General features: G+C 48.0%; 1 protein-coding gene across 1 annotated transcript in view; it reads right to left on the bottom strand.

Annotated features, from left to right (window-relative positions):
* The window catches only part of SUPT6H (SPT6 homolog, histone chaperone and transcription elongation factor), a 288,449-nt gene that overhangs the window by 181,362 nt on the left and 85,707 nt on the right, over nucleotides 1-21,380 (bottom strand). Inside the window, exons 11-12 of the mRNA XM_063955884.1 lie at nucleotides 14,187-14,329; nucleotides 13,929-14,077 (exon numbers count right to left, since the gene is read on the bottom strand). Of these exons, the coding sequence (XP_063811954.1) occupies nucleotides 13,929-14,077; nucleotides 14,187-14,329 (292 nt within the window). The remainder of the gene's footprint in view (nucleotides 1-13,928; nucleotides 14,078-14,186; nucleotides 14,330-21,380) is intronic.

The following is a 21,380-nucleotide window of genomic DNA, read 5'->3' as shown; positions in this document are numbered from 1 at the left end:
CTTTTCGGCCTCACACCATGCAACATATTTCCGCCATATGCGGTGATAATGCTGTGCCGTAACATCTTTCCTGGTCTTAATAAGCGTAGGAATGACTTCTTCCGGAATACCCTTTTCCTTTAGGATCCGGTGTTCAACCGCCATGCCGTCAAACGCAGCCGCGGTAAGTCTTGGAACAGACAGGGCCCCTGTTGTAGCAGGTCCTGTCTGAGCGGTAGAGGCCACGGGTCCTCTGAGAGCATCTCTTGAAGTTCCGGGTACCACGCTCGCCTTGGCCAATCCGGAACCACGAGAATGGTGTTTACTCCTCGCTTTCTTATTATTCTCAATACCTTTGGTATGAGAGGCAGAGGAGGGAACACATAAACCGACTGGTACACCCACGGTGTCACTAGAGCGTCCACAGCTATCGCCTGAGGGTCCCTTGACCTGGCGCAATATCTTTTTAACTTTTTGTTGAGGCGGGACGCCATCATGTCCACCTGTGGTTTTTCCCAACGGTTTACCAGCATCTGGAAGACTTCTGGATGAAGTCCCCACTCTCCCGGGTGGAGGTCGTGTCTGCTGAGAAAGTCTGCTTCCCAGTTGTCCACTCCCGGAATGAACACTGCTGACAGTGCTAGTACATGATTCTCCGCCCATCGGAGGATTCTTGTGGCTTCCGCCATCGCCATCCTGCTTCTTTTGCCGCCCTGTCGATTTACATGGGCAACTGCCGTGATGTTGTCTGACTGGATCAGCACCGGCTGGTGTAGGAGCAGGGATTTTGCTTGACTTAGGGCATTGTAGATGGCCCTTAGTTCCAGAATATTTATGTGAAGGGAAGTCTCCTGACTCGACCATAGCCCTTGGAAGTTTCTTCCCTGTGTGACTGCCCCCCCCAGCCTCGAAGGCTGGCATCTGTGGTCACCAGGACCCAGTCCTGTATGCCGAACCTGCGGCCCTCTAGAAGATGGGCACTCTGCAGCCACCACAGTAACGACACCCTGGTTCTTGGAGACAGGGTTATCAAGCGATGCATCTGAAGATGCGATCCGGACCACTGGTCCAACAGGTCCCACTGAAAGATTCTGGCATGGAACCTGCCGAAGGGAATTGCTTCGTAAGAAGCCACCATCTTTCCCAGGACCCGCGTGCAGTGATGCACTGATACCTGTTTTGGTTTCAGGAGGTCTCTGACTAGAGATGACAACTCCCTGGCTTTCTCCTCCGGGAGAAACACTTTTTTCTGGACTGTATCCAGAATCATACCCAGGAACAGTAGCCGTGTTGTCGGAACCAGCTGTGACTTTGGGATATTCAGAATCCAGCCGTGCTGGTGCAGCACCTCCTGAGATAGTGCTACTCCCACCAACAACTGTTCCTTGGACCTCGCTTTTACTAAGGGATCGTCCAAGTACGGGATAATTAAAACTCCCTTTTTCGAAGGAGTATCATCATTTCCGCCATAACCTTGGTAAATACCCTCGGTGCCGTGGACAGTCCAAACGGCAGCGTCTGGAATTGGTAATGGCAATCCTGTACCACAAATCTGAGGTACTCCTGGTGAGGATGGTAAATGGGGACATGCAAGTAAGCATCCTTGATGTCCAGGGATACCATGTAATCCCCCTCGTCCAGGCTCGCAATAACCGCCCTGAGCGATTCCATCTTGAACTTGAATTTTTTTATGTATGTGTTCAAGGATTTCAAATTTCAAATTGGTCTCACCGAACCGTCCGGTTTCGGTACCACAAATAGTGTGGAATAGTAACCCCGGCCTTGTTGAAGTAGGGGTACTTTGATTATCACCTGCTGAGAATACAGCTTGTGAATTGCCGCTAGCACCGCCTCCCTGTCTGAGGGAGCACTCGGCAAAGCAGATTTTAGGAACCGGTGGGGTGGAGACGCCTCGAATTCCAGTTTGTACCCCTGAGATACTATTTGAAGGATCCAGGGATCCACCTGTGAGCGAGCCCACTGATTGCTGAACTTCTTGAGGCGGCCCCCCACCGTACGTGGCTCCGCCTGGGGAGCCCCACCGTCATGCGGCGGACTTGGAAGAAGAAGCGGGGGAGGACTTTTGCTCCTGGGAACCTGCTGTTTGTTGCAGCCTTTTTCCCCTACCTCTGCCTCTGGACAGAAAGGACCCGCCTTTTCCACGCCTGTTTTTCTGGGTCCGAAAGGACTGAACCTGATAAAACGGCGCCTTCTTAGGCTGTGAGGGGACATGGGGTAAAAATGCTGACTTCCCAGACGTTGCTGTGGAAACTAGGTCCGAGAGACCATCCCCAAATAATTCCTCACCCTTATATGGTAACACTTCCATGTGCTTTTTTCAATATGCATCTCCTGTCCACTGGCGAGTCCATAAGCCTCTCCTAGCAGAAATGGACAATGCACTTACTTTAGATGCCAGTCGGCAGATTTCCCTCTGTGCATCTCTCATATATAAGACTGAGTCTTTTATATGGTCTATGGTTAACAGGATCGTGTCTCTGTCTAACGTGTCAATATTTTCTGACAGTTTATCTGACCACGCAGCGGCAGCACTGCACATCCAAGCTGACGCAATAGCTGGCCTGAGTATAATGCCTGTGTGTGTATACACAGACTTCAGGATCGCCTCCTGCTTTCTATCAGCAGGTTCCTTGAGGGCGGCCGTATCCGGAGACGGTAGTGCCACCTTTTTAGACAAACGTGTGAGCGCTTTATCCACTCTAGGGGGTGTTTCCCAACGTGACCTATCCTCTGGCGGGAAAAGGAACGCCATTAGTACCTTCTTAGGAATTACCAATTTTTTATCAGGGAAAGCCCACGCTTCTTCACACACTTCATTTAATTCATCTGATGGGGGAAAAACTACGGGTAGTTTTTTTCTCTCCAAACATAATACCCTTTTTAGTGGTACCTGTACTTATATCAGAAATGTGTAACACCTCTTTCATTGCCTCAATCATGCAGTGAATGGCCTTAGTAGGCATTAGGTTAGACTCATCGTCGTCGACACTGGTGTCAGTATCAGTGTCAACATCTGGGTCTGCTTGTGGTAGCGGGCGTTTCAGAGCCCATGACGACCCATGCGACGCCTGGGCAGACACGAGCTGAGAAGTCGGCTGTCCCACATTAGGCATGTCGTCAATTTTCTTATATAAGGAGTCTATACGTGCACTCATTACTTTCCATAAGCCCATCCACTCAGGTGTCTACCCCGCAGGGGGTGACATCCCTTCTAAAGGCATCAGCTCCGCCTCCACCTCATTATCCTCATCAAACATGTCGACACAGCCGTACCGACACACCGCACACACACAAGGAATGCTCCGAATGAGGACAGGACCCACAAAAGCCCTTTGTGGGGACAGAGTGAGAGTATGCCAGCACACACCAGAGCGCTATATAATGCAGGGACTAACTGAGTTATGTCCCCTATAGCTGCTTTTTTATTATATATATATATTGCGCCTAAATTTAGTGCCCCCCCCCCTCTCTGTTTTTACCCTGTTCTGACGTGTAGACTGCAGGGGAGAGCCAGGGAGCTTCCCTAGCGGATCTGTGAAGGAGAAATGGCGCCAGTGTGTCTGAGGGAGATAGCTCCGCCCCTTTTCCGCGGCCTATTCTCCCGCTTTTTCCAGGATTCTGGCAGGGGTATTTACCACATATATAGCCTCTGGGGCTATATATTGTGGTATTTTTGCCAGCCAAGGTGTTTTTATTGCAGCTCAGGGCGCCCCCCCCCCAGCGCCCTGCACCCTCAGTGACCGGAGTGTGAAGTGTGCATGAGGAGCAATGGCGCACAGCTGCAGTGCTGTGCGCTACCTTGGTGAAGACTGATGTCTTCTGCCGCCGTTTTTCCGGACCTCTTCTTGCTTCTGGCTCTGTAAGGGGGACGGCGGCGCGGCTCCGGGACCGAACACCAAGGACTGGGCCTGCGGTCGATCCCTCTGGAGCTAATGGTGTCCAGTAGCCTAAGAAGCCCAATCCGGCTGCAAGCAGGCGAGTTCGCTTCTTCTCCCCTTAGTCCCTCGCTGCAGTGAGCCTGTTGCCAGCAGGTCTCACTGAAAATAAAAAACCTAAATCTATACTTTCTTTCTAAGGGCTCAGGAGAGCCCCTAGTGTGCATCCAACCTCGGCCGGGCACGAAATCTAACTGAGGCTTGGAGGAGGGTCATAGTGGGAGGAGCCAGTGCACACCAGGTAGTCATAAATCTTTCTAGAGTGCCCAGCCTCCTTCGGAGCCCGCTATTCCCCATGGTCCTTACGGAGTTCCCAGCATCCACTAGGACGATAGAGAAAGGACGTGAGTGAAGTCTTCCGAACTGAAGCGCTTCAAAAGCCGCCACCATTGTGTCTAATAGGCGAATGTACAAATGAACTGAGACTGTGCGAGGCTTGAGCACTAATTGTACCAGATGACGAATGACCTGTACTTCTGTTCGGGTAGGTAAATTCTTTGATTTACCGTATCGAGAATCATACCTAGGAATTGAAATCGTTGAGACGGAATCATTCAGGAATTCGCGTAGACAATGGTAGGAAATCAGATTTCCCCCCCCCCCACTCGGTCTGCGATCTATTCTCGTTTGGAACGAAACCAAAGTGGACGTTGTGCACCACTAGCGAAGCTGAGACGCAAGAACCAACTGCCAGCTTCACAGAAGCTGTAGGCAGCAAGAGGTGTAAGGTGGTCTTTATTTAGGGCAAACCTGAACTGGAGCGCCCTGCCACTACAGCCTTGTTACCTCAAACCCTTACCAAAGCAGGGCGAAGCAACAGCCCTACTGCTGTGTAGGGTACACTCCGATAGGTAGTTAAACGCCCAATAATTGCAATTGTCTCTCATTGGAAATTGTTCAGCCTTCGCTGAGAACCTGACGTACTGGCCTGGTGCTATGAGGGCTGGCGGCGAATCGACCGCAACAATCTAGCTGAAACAGTAAAATTTTTTCCTCTCAGGCAGTACATGCGCCCGCATTCCCCCCAAAGAGGACCGGTAAGGGTCTGTCTGCGCAGTCGAATTTGTCCGACACACTGTGTGACCAACTCTGCAGCAAAGCTGCTTGTTTGATTATGCATTAGACTTAGTGATCATGTGCCCCGACCAGTAAGTACACCACGGAAGTAATCGGTGTATAAACCTGCATTATAGTGCATGTGGTTTCCAGCAATAGTGAATCTTCCTGTAGAGACATGCTGTCAAAAACAATTAATAAATTAAATTCCTAACAACCCCCCGCTCGCCCAGAAGCTGAGTGTTGTAGGGCAGCAACCTCCAGCAAAGACCCAGGAAGTAACGTTAAAAATGGTGTCCTACCATTTTTTTTTTATTATTATATCTATATATTACACCTGTTAAACCAGGATCTGAACCAGTGCCCATGCAATCACAATGTTCACTGTGGGCGGGAAGCCTAACCACTTGGCTACAGAGCCACCTGTAAAAATAATAAGCAAAAGCTGCTGTTTAAACATCAACTCTGGTGATGCAATGGTTGTTGTAGTGACTTGCAATCCAGATGGTACCTGAACCCACAATCCCTGGTTTAGGAGGGCAGTGTCCTATCCATTAGGTCACTGGGGATCTGGGAAGGTGAGGCCTGAACTCACAATGTTTGCAGTGCTCAACAGATACTGTTTAATAAGCACTGTGTGCCGACCAACTGCGCCACTGTAGTCTTGCTTATTGCAAAATAGATTTTTAATGTCAGCATATTATACATATATATATACACACACATATACAACAATGTATATTCACACATACTCAGACCTTAAAAATATATATATATTTCATATATGCATACATACACATATATATTATATACCCATATACATATATCCAGATATATCCTGATTCAGAGGTATAATAATTCTTAGAAGTCTGAAACTAAATGTGACCACTCACAGGCTTAAAAACCTGAGAAATCTGCTGCTTAACAGCAGCTTAGTTAATGGGTCCTGAATCCGGTGTGGTGTGGTTGTAGATTTAAAAATAACTACAGCACCTTGTATTCCCAGGTGGCTAACCAGGCCCAACACTGCTTAGCTTCCAAGATCAGATGAGATCGGGCGCATCCAATTGTGGTGTGGCTAAGTGAATTAAGCAAAGCTGCTGCAGGTGAGCCTGAACTCAAAATGCTTGCAGTGCTCCACAGATACTGTTTTATAATCACCATGTGCTGACCAATTGTATAACACATCTTACAGTCTTTGGGATAATATCATTATAAACAGTTATGATAAAAATAATAGTATGTGAGTGTAGATCCATGTAATACACTGTTACAGACATGGTAGGAAAAATGCTTTTTAGTCTTTGCTGGTGTCTTACTCATTATGCAGACAGACAATACAAAATACAACTTGCGCGACTCAGTAAATAGCACTAAGGTGTCTCTATAAATATATATCTGGCCAAGTGCAGTGCACGCCAGTAATACCTGATCCCAAATTCCCCTTAACACCCCTGCGCCTTCAAAGGAGGAGAGATGTAATACAGGAAATTCTGGGAATACAACAGGAAAAACAACAGGAAGCATGGTTAAAAGTGCCGACTTATAATTATGTAAGCAGATTTAATAAACATACTATGTTGCATTCAAACCTGCACATATAACATGTATCCTGTTTAACAAAGACTTAATAGCCTATTTTAACACATATGCAGCGCTGCTGTATTCTAGAAACATACTTCTTTTATCAACAAGAGTGGAACATGAGATTTTATCCAGTGACCCTGACATTTCTGTGGTGTGCAGGGAACATCACTGTGGCAGCAAAGTTACTCACTAGGCTATGGAGCCTGCCTTTTAAAAACTCTCATGTGTGTGCCCCCCCCCCCCCCCCCCCCGTGCTCCGTGTACCATCTCTATACACGGAGCCGGGCTATGGTGGAGAGAGAGCCGGAAGCCGTATCGAGGGCCGGGGAGCGCGCTGCATAGAGCCGTGGAGCGGCCTATGCATAAATCAACGTGGCCGGCGCGGCTCAGAGCAGCGGGGGACACAGCATAAACAGCGGCGCTGGAAGCGACGGCGGGAGGCTGAAGACAGCGGCTGGCGGCCACACACACACACAGTATCCCACACAGCGGTCAGTTCAACATACCTGGACCCTGTGGTGAGGGCAATGACGGGGCTTCTCTGTAAGCACTGTCAGCCTTTTACTGCAGGAGTCCTGCACGTGGTAGTGAGGGAGCTCTTCTAGAGAGGTCCGACACCCACAGCTGCTTCAGCAGCTTTCACTATCCCAGACCCTCGCCTTCTTGGAAGGGGGAAAGGGATTCCAAAAAAAAGAAAAAAATTCTGTAATTGTGGATCAAGTTCCACAAGCCTAGTCTCGGTGAGCACCGAAAAAACACTGAGGTACTCTGGGATATGGAGGGGAGGTATAGTCATAGTTTAACTATTCAGTGCCTAGTTCCTGTGGAACCGTCCATATCCCTAGAGTACTCCAGTGACCCCTAGTGGATGAAAAAGAAACACAGAAAGTGGCAAGATTCACACCAGTTTACACGTACAACAAAAGGAAAGCCAAGCTAACCAACTTGGAACGATTCAGCAACGGCTGAACTAACAAACTGAATCAAGTAACATTGCAGGAATATGAAGCACTGGGCGGGCGCCCGCATCCCCTAAGGACTACGAGAAAAGGATTTACTGGTAGGTAATTAAAATCCTATTTTCTCTTATGTCCTAGAGCATGCTGGGGACCACATTAGTACCATGGGGGATGTACCAAAGCTCCCAGTACGGGAGGGAGAGTGCCGAGGTTCCTGCAGAACAGATTGACAAAACTTTAGGTCCTCAGAGGCCAAAGTATCGAACTTAGCAAACGTGAAGCTGAAGAGCCGAGACACCCCGGGCAGCCACCCAGGAAGAACCCACTTTACGAGTAGAGTGGGCCTTAACAGATTTTGGACATGGCAAGACTGCCTTAGAATAAGCATGCCGGATAGTGAACCTGATCCAGCGAGAAATTGTCTGCTTAGAAGCAGGACACCCAACCTTGTTGGGATCATGAAGGACAAACAGAGCGTCCGATTTCCTGTGACGAGAAGTTTTCTTCACATAGATTTTCAAAGAACTCACAACATCAAAGGACTTTGAGGTAATTGAGGAGTCAGTAGCCACTGGCACCACAATAGTTTGATTAATATGAAAGGCTGACACAACCTGCTGACGCGTTCTGAGCTCAGCTCTATCCTCATGGAAAATGAGATTTTAAACCTACCGGTAAATCTTTTTCTCATAGTCCGTAGAGGATGCTGGGGACTCCTTAAGGACCATGGGGATAGATGGGCTCTGCAGGAGACATGGGCACTTTAAGAAAGAACTTTAGGTATGGGTGTGCACTGGCTCCTCCCTCTATGCCCCTCCTCCAGACCTCAGTTAGAGAAACTGTGCCCAGAGGAGACGGACAGTACGAGGAAAGGATTTTTGTTAATCCAAGGGCAAGATTCATACCAGCCCACACCATTCACACCGTATAACTTGTGATATACTAACCAGTAAACAGTATGAAAAACAACATAGCATCAGTCCGAGACCGATGAAACTATAACATAAACCTTTAGTAAGCAAAACTATATACAAGTCTTGCAGAAGTAGTCCGCACTTGGGACGGGCGCCCAGCATCCTCTACGGACTACGAGAAAAAGATTTACCGGTAGGTTTAAAATCTTATTTTCTCTTACGTCCTAGAGGATGCTGGGGACTCCGTAAGGACCATGGGGGTTATACCAAAACTCCCAAACGGGCGGGAGAGTGCGGATGACTCTGCAGCACCGATTGAGCAAACAGGAGGTCCTCCTCAGCCAGGGTATCAAACTTAAAGAATTTTGCAAAGGTGTTTGAACCCGAACAAGTAGCAGCTCGGCACAGCTGTAGTGCCGAGACCCCTCGGGCAGCCGCCCAAGAAGAGCCCACCTTCCTAGTGGAATGGGCCTTGACCGATTTTGGTAACGGCAATCCAGCCGTATAATGAGCCTGCTGAATCGTGTTACAGATCCAGCGAGCAATAGTCTGCTTTGAAGCAGGAGCGCCAACCTTGTTGGCTGCATACAGGACAAACGGTGCTTCTGTTTTTCTGACTTTAGCCGTTCTGGCCACGTAAATTTTCAAAGCCCTGACTACATCAAGGGACTCGGAATCCTCCACGTCTCGCGTAGCCATAGGCACCACAATAGGTTGGTTCATATGAAAAGATGACACCACCTTAGGCAAAAATTGAGGACGGGTCCGCAATTCCGCTCTATCCATATGGAAAACCAGATAGGGGCTTTTATGAGACAAAGCCGCCAATTCCGACACTCGCCTCGCCGAAGCCAAGGCTAACAACATGACCACCTTCCAAGTGAGATATTTTAACTCCACCGTTTGAAGTGGTTCAAACCAGTGCGACTTAAGGAAACTCAACACCACATTCAGGTCCCAAGGCGCCACTGGAGGTACAAAAGGAGGCTGAATATGCAGCACTCCCTTCACAAAAGTCTGTACTTCTGGAAGAGAAGCTAATTCTTTCTGAAAGAAAATGGATAAGGCCGAAATCTGAACCTTAATGGAGCCTAATTTTAGGCCCAAATTCACTCCAGTTTGTAGGAAGTGAAGGAAACGGCCCAGATGGAATTCTTCCATAGGAGCATTCCTGGCCTCACATCAAGAAACATACTTTCGACATATACGGTGATAATGTTTAGCTGTCACGTCCTTCCTAGCCTTTATCAGAGTAGGAATGACCTCATCCGGAATGCCCTTTTCCGCTAGGATCCGGCGTTCAACCGCCATGCCGTCAAACGCAGCCGCGGTAAGTCTTGGATCAAACAGGGCCCCTGTTGCAACAGGGCCTGCCTTAGAGGAAGAGGCCACGGATCTTCTGTGAGCATCTCCTGCAGATCCGGATACCAGGCCCTTCGCGGCCAATCTGGAACAATGAGAATTGTCTGGACTCTTCTTTTTCTTGGAGACCATGTCTGCTGAGGGAGTCCGCTTCCCAGTTGTCCACTCCAGGAATGAAGATTGCTGACAGTGCCACTGCGTGCTTTTCTGCCCAGAGGAGGATTCTTGTTACCTCTGACATCGCAGCCCTGCTCTTCGCTCCGGCCTGTTTATGTAGGACACCGCTGTGACCTTGTCCGACTGAACCTAATTGGCTTGATGTTGCAGAAGATGTGCTGCTTGTAGAAGGCAGTTGTAAACGTTCCAGAACGTTTATTGGAAGGAGATATTCCTGACTGGACCACCTGCCTTGGAAGTTTTCCCCTTGGGTGACTGTTCCCCAACTTCTAAGGCTTGCATCCGTGGTTAGGAGGATCCAATTCAGAATCCCAAACCTGCGGCCTTCGAGTAGGCGAGACGTTTGTACCCACCAGAGGAGCGAAATTCTGGCTTTCGGCGACAGGCGTATCTGCTGGTGCATGTGAAGGCTTGATCCCAACCATTTGTCCAGGAGATCCAGTTGGAAGAACCTCGCATGGAACCTTCCGTACTGAAGAGCCACGTAGGAGGCAACCATCTTCCCCAGAAGATGAATGCACTGATGAACCGATACCCTGGCGTTCACGGACCATTGGTTGGATCACCAACGCTTTCTCCACCGGTAGAAACACCCTCTGTACTTCCGTATAGAGTATCATTCTCAGGAAGGGCAGTCTCCTTGTCAGCTCCAAATGTGACTTTGGAAGATTCAGGATCCACCCATGATTCTGGAGTAGACAAGTTGAGAGAGCAATACTCTGCAACAACTTCACACTCTGTTTTCTTCGGAGTAGAATCATCTTCGCCATGACCTTGGTGAATACCCTCGGTGCTGTGGAGAGGCTAAATGGCAGTGCTTGGAACTGATAGTGACAGTCCAGCAGCGCAAATCTGAGATAAGCCTGGTGAAGCGGCCAGATCGGAATATGAAGGTATGCATCCTTGATATCCAGGAATTTTCCCTCCTCCAGACCTGAGATCACCGCTCTCAGAGACTCCATCTTGAATTTGAATTCCCTAAAGTAGGGGTTCAATGACTTTAGGTTTAATATGGGCGTTACCAAACCGTCCAGTTTCGGTACCACAAACAGGTTTGCGTAATAACCCTTGTGTTGTAGGTGGAGTGGAAAAGGAACAATGACACTTGTTTTAACCAATTTTTTAATTGCTTCCTGTAGGATAGCGCTGTCTGTCAGCGAAACTGGTAAGCCTGATTTGAAGAATCTGTGAGGTGGGAGTTGTTGAAACTCCAGTCTGTATCCCACGATATCCTTTACCCAGGGGTCTAGACATGATGACGCCCAAACGTGACTGAAGACTTTTAGTCTTGCTCCCACCTGCCCGACCTCCAGGCTGGGAGGTCTACTGTCATGCTGAAGATTTTGAGGAAGCAGAACCTAGCTTCTGTTCCTGGGAACCTGATGACGCAGGTTTTTTCGACTTTCCCCGACCTCCTCTTAAGAAGGTGAGAGGGGGTTTGGATCTCTTAAATTTTGCGGTCCGAAAGGACTGCTGTGTAGGCAAAGGAAAAGACTTCCTAGCCGTTGGTGTTGCTGAGGGGAAAAAAGTTGACGTACCCGCAGTTGCCGTGGAGATTCATGCATCTGCAAACAGAGCCTGACCTGTGAAGGGTAGGCTCTCCACACTTCCCTTGGATTCCGCATCCGCAGTCCATTGGCATAGCAGAGTCCTCTGCGCGCCGAGACCACCATAGCAGTAGCCCGTGCATTCAGCATGCCAAGGTCCTTCATGGCCTCCACCATGAAACCTGCAGAATCCTGTATGGGACGTAAGAACAAATCAGTCACTTCTATCCATAGTATCTAAGTCTTTTAGCAATGTGCCTGACCACTTTACTATGGCTTTGAAATCCACGCACAAGCAATAGTGGGCCGTAAAGAGACGCCATTAGCTGTGTATAGTGATTTGAGTGTATTCTCAATCTTGCATTCAGCCGGTTCTTTTAAAGCGGTTGAACCAGGAACAGGTAAAACCACGTTTTTTGACAACCTAGATACAGGTGGGTTTTCCCACTTTTTTCTATCCTCTTCAGGAAAAGGGAAAGCAATGAGAACCCTTTTTGGAATCTGGAATTTTTTCTCTGGGTTTTCCCAGGATTTTTCAAACAAAGAGTTTAACTCCTTGGAAGCCTGAAAGGTAAGCGAGGATGTCTTACATTCTGTAAAATAAGATTCCTCCACCTGTTCAGGTACGTTCTCAGAAAGGTGTATAACATCCCCTAATGGCTTCAATCATTAGTTGCACCCCTTTTGCAAAGGATGTATCCCCTCCCTGCATGTCCCCATCACTGTCCCCTGTATCAGAGCCGGTATCAGTGTCAGCTTGCATTATCTGGGCAAGTGTACGCTTTTGTGGGTATGTAAGTGGGGTTTTTGATAAAGTAGTGGGAGCCAAAAACTGTAACCCCTCCACAGATTTCCTAAAAAACTGTGTCTCTTTCTCTGTATGTGACATCCTTGTAGAAATCTGGGCTATCATTCCCCTTAAAGAATCCACCCATGGGGGCTCGGATTTAGAAGGCTGAGACAGTATATTGCATCCTGAGTATATGGGATAAAGTCCTCAGGCGAAGATAAACACTCTGCAGCACAGGACACAGAGTCTTTAGACATGGTAGGGTGTAGTATGGTATGCCGGCGGTCGGGCTCCCGGCGACCAGCATACCGGCGCCAGGAGCCCGACCGCCGGCATACCGACAGTGTGGCGAGCGCAAATGAGCCCCTTGTGGGCTCGCTGCGCTGCGGGCACGGTGGCGCGCAACGCTATTTTATTCTCCCTCCAGGGGGGTCGTGGACCCCCACGAGGGAGAATAAGTGTCGGTATGCCGGCTGTCGGGATTCCGGCGCCTGTATACTGTGCGCCGGGATCCCGACAGCCGGCATACTGAAGACCACCCGACATGGTAATGTGGGATATACACACACAGGACAATGTCAGATACAGTTTCCCCCCAGAGTACCTTCAGAGAGTCACAGAGTCTAAGGAGCCAGCCACACAGCGCCCTTTGGAGCAGTTATTATGATAAAAGCCCGGCGCTGAGAAACCAATCTTAATAGGTTGATTATTACTAACACTTCACTCCCCCCCACCCAACCTGTCTAACACCCTGGCACCACAGTAACAGGAGTTATGTGGAGGGTCAGCACTCCCGTTCAGCGTTTCTTCTGTGTCTGCAGGGAGGAAAATGGCGCTGGTGAGTGCTGTATCCGCTCTGAGAAGCCCCGCCCCCCGCAATGGCGCGCAGCTTCCCGCACAAATTTGATTATACTGGCTGGAGGTCTCTATTTCAACAGTGGGATTAGCTCCTGTTAGCGTCTGTGACCAGTTTAGGGTGACCGCGCTGGCCCAGGATGCCCCTTCAAGCGCCTACACGAAGTGTTGCTGAGCCTTCCTGGAGTACAGCCTGAATCAGAGCTGCGCTCCCACCCTTGTGCCCCCATACCCACCTGCTAACTGGGACACCGGCGCTGTACTCACCACCTTCTATCTTCTGGCTCTGTTAGGGGGTGGCGGCCGTGCTGTGGGAGTGAGCGGTCGCCTCGTGGGCTTGCGATCATTACCCTAAGGAGCTCAGTGTCCTGTCAGCGGAGATAGAGAACCATTAACTTCTTTGGTTCCTACTTTCCCCCCCCCACCCCCCTCAAGTCCCACGAAGCAGGAAGGCTGTTGCCAGCAGCCTTCCTGTACCTAAAGATTAATTAAAATTAAAATAAAAAAAGAAAACTCCTAAGAGCTCCCCTAGCTGTGACCGACCACATTTTCTAAACTGAGCCTGGTAGGAGGAGCATAGGAGGGAGGAGCCAGCCCACACTATTAATCTCTTAAAGTGCCCATGGCTCCTAATGGACCCATCTATACTCCATGATACTAATGTGGACCCCAGCATCATCTAGGACGTAAGAGAAATAAAGTTATTTTGCAAATCCTTATGCTGCATGGTTATAAAATACACAAACCTTCCTCATCTCCCTCCTCAGGGATGCGTTTTAGTTTCTTCTGGTTGGACTTTGCTGCATTCTGCATCTTTGGAATATCTCTCCCATAGTACAGCAAGAAGTGGTTATACACATCCCTTAGTTCATCCATTGACCGTACATCTTTCAACCTATATAAAGCACACAAGTTGATATATAAATAGATCTATATGCGCGTCTGTCTCTTAGAAGTTGCTTTAAATCTGTGAAACTAGTTTAAAAATACAAAAAGATAATCACCTCTCCATATCAGTGGTATCTAAAGGTCGTACTTCATCTGCTAATGGCTTGTCTGGATCCGCAGAGATCTGCTCATATTGATAAGCCTGCATCTTCTGAAACAGACGCATCAGATTCTGTTTTCGCACCCTGAGCTGGGTCCACTGTGGAATAAAACGCAATTATCAATAGAAAAAAACCTACTTTTTTTTTTGTATAATGAATTACTTGGAAACTTTGGACCATGGACATACAAAAGGCTTCATTAGAAATTGGGAATTTAAATACTGTCAAACTGGTAAGCTCCTCCTCCCTCTTCTATGTCCAATTTTACCAGAAACTCTTATTTTTCTAACCAAACCCACAACACAAAACAACAGAAAAACAGAACATAGAGCGAGAAACATAACCCATGAAATAATATTTAACTCTGGAAAATCTTAATAAGTTAACAGCGTTCACATCATTTGTGGGACCATTGTGATATCCCAAAGCTGATCCTTCTGATCAAAACTAGAAACCTTGGCTAATCCTTACGGGATTTCCTTGTAACAGAAGCTGTCCCTGAACTATAGCACTTATCACCATACTTAACTGTAAAATATTGATTGGAAGCTTGGCTTACACTGGGGACCACAGAGCCTGAAACTGGCAATGAAGATAAACAATTGACAAATCTGTACAATTGCAAATGGAGGAGACCACCTTACCTTACCCAAGACATTCATACAGAAGAGAACAGATGTCTATCTGCAAGTCAATAGACACCCTACTAGTCTGTGTAACAAGTTTATTTTGGGGAGGGGGAAAGGGGGTTATTACAGAACAAGAGTACTCCAGTGACCCCTAGTGGATGAAAAAAAAATAGGATTTTTGGTTACCTACCATTGAATCCCTCTCTCATAAGCAGGGTGGGGGACACTGGACCATGGGATTGCAGGTTGGCACTTAAACTACTGCAACTTTAAAAAGCAAGTTCTTCCCCCTTGTAACCTCACAATGCCAGTGCTTCTTTAAAACAGTCCAGTAAAAAGCAGGAGTAACCCAGTAAAACTGTTAAAATAAAACAGACCAGTAAAGAGGAGACAAATACCAACTCCTCGCACAACTGAGCACGAGGGAAGGAACTGCTTAAGAGAAAAGGATTCAATGGTAAGTGACCAAAAATTCTATTTTCTCTTGCAGCAAGGCTAGGGGACACTGGACTATGGGATGTTCAAAAGCCACCCCCAGGAGGTCGCACCACCCTAGTGGAATGTGCAGACACCCAGTCTAGTGTCGGTCACCCCACACTACAACAGGTTTGAGTGATGACCAAGCAGTCTACTTTGTAGTCGGCCAACCACGTTTATATGCGTTGTAAAAAACAAGATAATCTGTGCTGCAGGCAGAAGTCGTCTTGTCCAAGTAAATCCGCAGAGCTCGGACTAGGTCTAGCAGAGCCAGATCCTCAAGTCAAAGCAGGAAAAAAGGGAAAGAATTTCCTAGTTTGACTGAAAAAGCCTTTTGGCTGGAACATAGGAACCGTATGGAGAACCACTCTATCGCTATGGAATACAACGAAAGGCAGCTTACAAGACAACGTTTCCAACTCTGAAACAGACAATATGAGGAAATAGCCATAAGGAAGACTAGCTTCCAAGAAACAAACTGAAATTCTGCTGATTCAAAAGGCTCAAATGGAGCCTGTTTGAGAGCCAACGGGACCAGATTAAAATCCCATGGTGCAAACGACAAACAATATGGTGGTTGAAAACGGACCACACCCTGTGAAAATATTCGACCCTCTGGAAAATTAGCCAAATGAGGCTGAAAATAAATAAATCTGTACTTTCCAAACCCCCAGAAGAAAGGCCAAGAAACGAGAGCGCGAAATTTAGAGATATGTACCTTTTTCTGTTCACATCACAAAATGTAGGGAGTTTTCATACGCTGTGTTTGCGTGATGAAATCGATTTCTGGGCTTGCAGCATAGTACAGACTACAGACGTTAAAAACCTTCAACTTTCAAAAGCTTGGTACCAAAAGCATGGCCATTAAAGCCAACCGAGGAAGGTCTTTGTGTAGAATTGGACCTTGTAGCAGGTCTAGTTGAATTGTAAGACACCACCCGGGACCTACCGACATTGAGAATGTCGGCGCACCACAACCTGCATGGCCAGTCTGGAGACACTAGGATTACCGTCACCCGTTGATACTTGTTGCGCTTGAGTACTCGAGACAGATGCTAGATGAAAATCCCACAGAACCATCATGGCATCCACTGCGAAAACCAGTGGGCCCTTGGATCTCACACAAAACTCTAGAACTTGGAAGTTGTATCAAGAGGCCATGAAATCCACCTGCTGAACTAACTGTTGGAATACCTCAGGTTTGATAGACCCCTCCTCAACTTTGCTGGCCTCAGCAGTCGCAGTCTGCTTCCCAATTTTCTACTCCTGGCACGAACACCACTGAGCTTATTGGCACAAAGGACTCTAGCCCAGGAAAGGATTTTGGCTGTCACCGCGATCGCTGTTGCGCTCTTTGTACCTCCCTGATGATTTACATAAGCCACAACAATGACATTGTCCAACTGAATATGAACTGGCTAGCTGGCCAGGATGGACTGGGCTCCCAAGAGAGCCAGAAAGATGGCTTGGACACTGAGTATATTGATCAGCAGAGCCATTTTAGACAGTGACCAAATGCCTTGGAGCCGAAGTTGTAATGTTATAGCACCATATCCTAGGAGACTCGCGACCGTGGTCTCAATGACCCAATTCGGAGTGACCAAGAATCATCCCTGGATGAGATGATCAGAAACCAGCCACCAATGGAGAGATTAACTGGTGCTGTTGGACAGAATAAGAAACTGAGATGAGAAGGGTGTGGTGCATACCATCCAATGGGAAATTCTCCCAAATTGTAATTCCCGCAAGTGGAACCTGGTGTACCAAATGGTCTCGAAGGTGGACACCATTGTGTCCAACAGCTTCATGCACTACAAGATCAACGGATGAGGAACTGACCGTACCATCATGACCAAGTTCTGAAGGGTCTGTGCTTTGGACTCATGCAAGAAAACTTGTTGGAGAGAGGTGTCGAAGACCACCCCCAGAAATTGAAAGTGCTGACAAGGTATTAAGTGGGAATTCTCAAAATTCAGGATCTAGTCATGATGTAGGTGCTTCTATAACCGTAAAGTTGAATCAGCCTTCATAAGAAGATCATATAAATAAAATAAGATCGTGATACCTTCCTTGCGTAGCAAGTTCGCCATCACGGACATAAGTTTTTTGAAAACGCACAGAGCCGTGGCTATACTGAATGATAGGGCCTGGAATTGATAGTGATTGGATTTTACTGCAAAATGTAGGAGTGAACAATGACCGGTCCAAAAAAAGAACAGAATGTAAAGATACGTGTCCCTGACGTCCAGTGGAGTGAAAAATTAATTGGCCTCCATACTGTGGATCAGGGATTCCATTCGAAAATAATCTACTCACAACCTGGTGTTCAAGGTGTGAAGATTCAAGATTGGAATGTGCCGTTCGGCTTCCCAACAAGGAAGAGTTGGAGTAAAAACCCCAATTTCCATTCCAGTGGAGGACCTGGAGTAATGACACCGTATGAGAGGAGAGACTTGATCGCCTGATCCAATGCCACCCTCTTGTCCACACCAGAGGGAAGATCGGTTGCGAAAAACTGCTGTGGTGGCGACCCTCTGAGGTCGATTATGTAGTCTCTGGAAATAATGGGCCACAACCAGGCATCCAAAGAGGACTCCACCCAACGTTCTTTGAAGTGGAGCAACTACCCCCCCAACTTGCGACCAGGCTGGGTCGAGAGAGAGACAGCCAGGTGCTAGGCGTCTCCAGAGCCTTGACCCTCGAGCATCTGAACACACCAGAAGAACTGCCCTTAGAAGGCAAACAACTGCAGGAGAAGGAGCGATCCTTGTCAGAATGACCCCTAGTGGATGCTACACCCCAAAAGGAGGAGCGAAAAGCTTGGAAATGTGTACTCCGCTGTTTAGGGGAGCCACCAGAAGAAAAGTGGGTTTCCCACCAGTAGCCTGGGCAATAATGGTGTCCAGTTCTGGCCCAAAAAACACCCCACCAAATGGAAGAGATTCAAAGGAACGTTTTGATTTCAAAGCCACATGGCATTGTATGAACAAAGGGAAATTAATAGAGGCGCTCATATATCCGTATGTACCGGACCACAGATGATAACAGCCAAGGAGTCCAAATATAATTGGCTGTTATCATCTGTGGTCCGGTACACATGGATATACGAGCGCCTCTATTAATTTCCCTTTTCATTTATATTAGGAGTAATATACAACTCCTATACAGAGGCGAACGTAAACCAAGTACCGTCCCCAGTTTATGGACAATACTGCATAGGCTCAAACAATATTGTTTCCGTTTTTCTGTTATTTTTCCAGGCTCTATTAATTTGACACAGGCGCTACAAAAAACAGGATTTTGATACCTACCGGTAAATCCTTTTCTCCTAGTCCATAGAGGATGCTGGGGTCCACTTCATGACCATGGCATATAGACGGTTCCGCAGGAGCCATGGGCACTCTAAAACTTTTCAATGGGTGTGAACTGGCTCCTCCCTCTATGCCCCTCCTCCAGACCTCAGTTATAGGAACTGTGCCCAGGGAGACGGACATTTCGAGGAAAGGATCTACTTTAATACTAATGGTGAGATACATACCAGCTCACACCTCAACCATGCCGCACAACATGGCATTCAATATAACACACGCCAACAGGCATGAACCAATTACAGCAAACATGCTGAAACTAATAAAATACAACATGTGTAACTCTAATAAACAAAACTGAAGGTAAAGTACGCACTGGGACGGGCGCCTAGCATCCTCTACGGACTAGGAGAAAAGGATTTACCATTAGGTATCAAAATCCTGTTTTCTCATACATCCTAGAGGATGCTGGGGTCCACTTCATGACCATGGGGTTTATACCAAAGCTCCAGTACGGGCGGGAGAGTGCGGATGACCCTGCAGCACCGATTGACCGAACTTGAGGTCTTCATCGGCCAAGGTGTCAAACTTGTAGAATTTAGCAAATGTGTTTAACCCCGACCAAGTAGCTGCTCGGCAAAGTTGCAAAGCCGAGACCCCCCTGGCAGCCGCCCAGGATGAGCCCACCTTCCTAGTGGAATGGGCCTTCACCGACGTCGGTAACGGCAATCCAGCCGTAGTATGAGCGTGCTGAATCGTACTTCTGATCCAACGCGCAATAGTCTGCTTGGAAGCAGGACACACAATCTTGTTGGGAGCATACAGGACAAACAAAGACTCTGTTTTCCGTATTCGAGCTGTTCTAGCGACATAAATCTTCAAAGCTCTAACCACATCTAGAGACTTTGACTCAGTGAACGTGTCAGTAACTACTGGCACCACAATAGGTTGGTTTATGTGGAAAGATGAAACCACCTTTGGAAGAAAATGCTGACGAGTTCTCAACTCTGCCCTATCTTCATGGAAGATCAGGTAAGGGCTCTTGTGAGACAAGGCCCCCAACTCAGACACCCGCCGTGCGGATGCCAATGCCAAAAGCATCACCACTGTCCAAGTGAGAAACTTCAACTCTATCTCTTGTAGAGGATCAAACCAATCCGATTGAAGAAACTGCAACACCACATTAAGGTTCCATGGTGCCACTGGAGGCACAAATGGAGGCTGGATGTGCAGAACCCCTTTTACAAAGGTCTGAACCTCTGGAAGAGAGGCCAATTGTTTTTGGAAGAACACTGACCTTGATTGACCCCAATCGGAGGCCCGCCTCCACACCAGCCTGCAGAAAATGGAGAAAACATCCCAACTGAAACTCTTCCGTAGGAGCCTTCTTGGATTCGCACCAAGACACATTTTCTCCAAATACGGTGGTAATGTTTCGACGTTACTCTTTTCCTGGCCTGAATAAGGGTGGGGGTGACTTCCTTGGGAATACCCTTACGGGCTAGGATCCGGCGCTCAACAGCCATGCCGTCAAACGTAGCCGCGGTAAGTCTTGATACACGCACGGCTCCTGCTGCAGCAGGTCCTCGCGAAAAGGAAGAGGCCGAGGATCTTCTATGATCTTCTATGAGCAACTCCTGAAGATCTGCGTACCAAGCCCTCCTTGGCCAGTCTGGGGCAATGAAGATTGCTCGAACACTTGTTCTCCTTATGATCCTGAGCACCTTTGGGATCAGCGGAAGTGAAGGGAAGACAAACACCGACCGGAACACCCACTGGGCCACTAGCGCATCCACTGCTATTGCTTGAGGGTCTCTCGACCTGGAACAGTATTTCTGAAGCTTCTTGTTGAGACGAGATGCCATCATATCTACTTGAGGAACTCCCCAAAGACTTGTCACCTCTGCGAAGACTTCTTGGTGGAGGCCCCACTCTCCTGGTCTTCCCAGGTGTTTTTTCTGCCCAGGTTCCCCCCCCCCCCCCCCCCCGCAGTGCTTGTGTGTGAGGGTAGCAATGGCACGCTGCGCTCCGTGCTCAGCCGTCACTTTTCTTGATAGAAGATCTGTCTTCTTCTACTCACCTGTCTTCTGGCTCTGTGAGGGGGGTGACGGCGTGCTGTGGGAGTGAGCATCTAGACAAGTCTAGCGTTCAGTACCCTTCAGGAGCTAATGGTGTCCTGTCAGCCAGAAGCAGAGCCATGAAACTCTTCAGGAAGTTGGTTCCTACTTCTGCCCCCTCAGTCCCACGAAGCAGGGAGACTGTTGCCAGCAGTGCTCCCTGAAAACAGAAAACCTAACATAAGTCTTTTCAGAGAAGCTCAGTAGAGTTCCCCTAGAGTGCATCCAGTCTGCCTGGGCACATTTCTAAAACTGAGGTCTGGAGGAGGGGCATAGAGGGAGGAGCCAGTTCACACCCATTGAAAAGTCTTAAGAGTGCCTATGGCTCCTGCGGAACCATCTATACCCCATGGTCATGAAGTGGACCCCAGCATCCTCTAGGACGTATGAGAAAATAGTGTTACATGGCTTTGTATGCCATATTCCCTACATACTCAGCAGGTAGAACAAATTCCCAGAACAGGAAATTAATACGCACGTCACTGAGCAACTGCACAATTCCTAAGACGCAATCAGCTGCAGAGAAGGCGAGACTTGCACCAGTTGAAGAGCAGTACATACAGGGTCCGGAGGAAAGCATATACAGTAGTTTCACTTTCTTTCCTACACAGCAATCAG

The sequence above is a fragment of the Pseudophryne corroboree genome, chromosome 2 (genome assembly GCF_028390025.1).
Source record: "Pseudophryne corroboree isolate aPseCor3 chromosome 2, aPseCor3.hap2, whole genome shotgun sequence".
Taxonomy (NCBI): domain Eukaryota; kingdom Metazoa; phylum Chordata; class Amphibia; order Anura; family Myobatrachidae; genus Pseudophryne; species Pseudophryne corroboree.
This window is presented reverse-complemented; position numbering and strand designations above follow the sequence as displayed.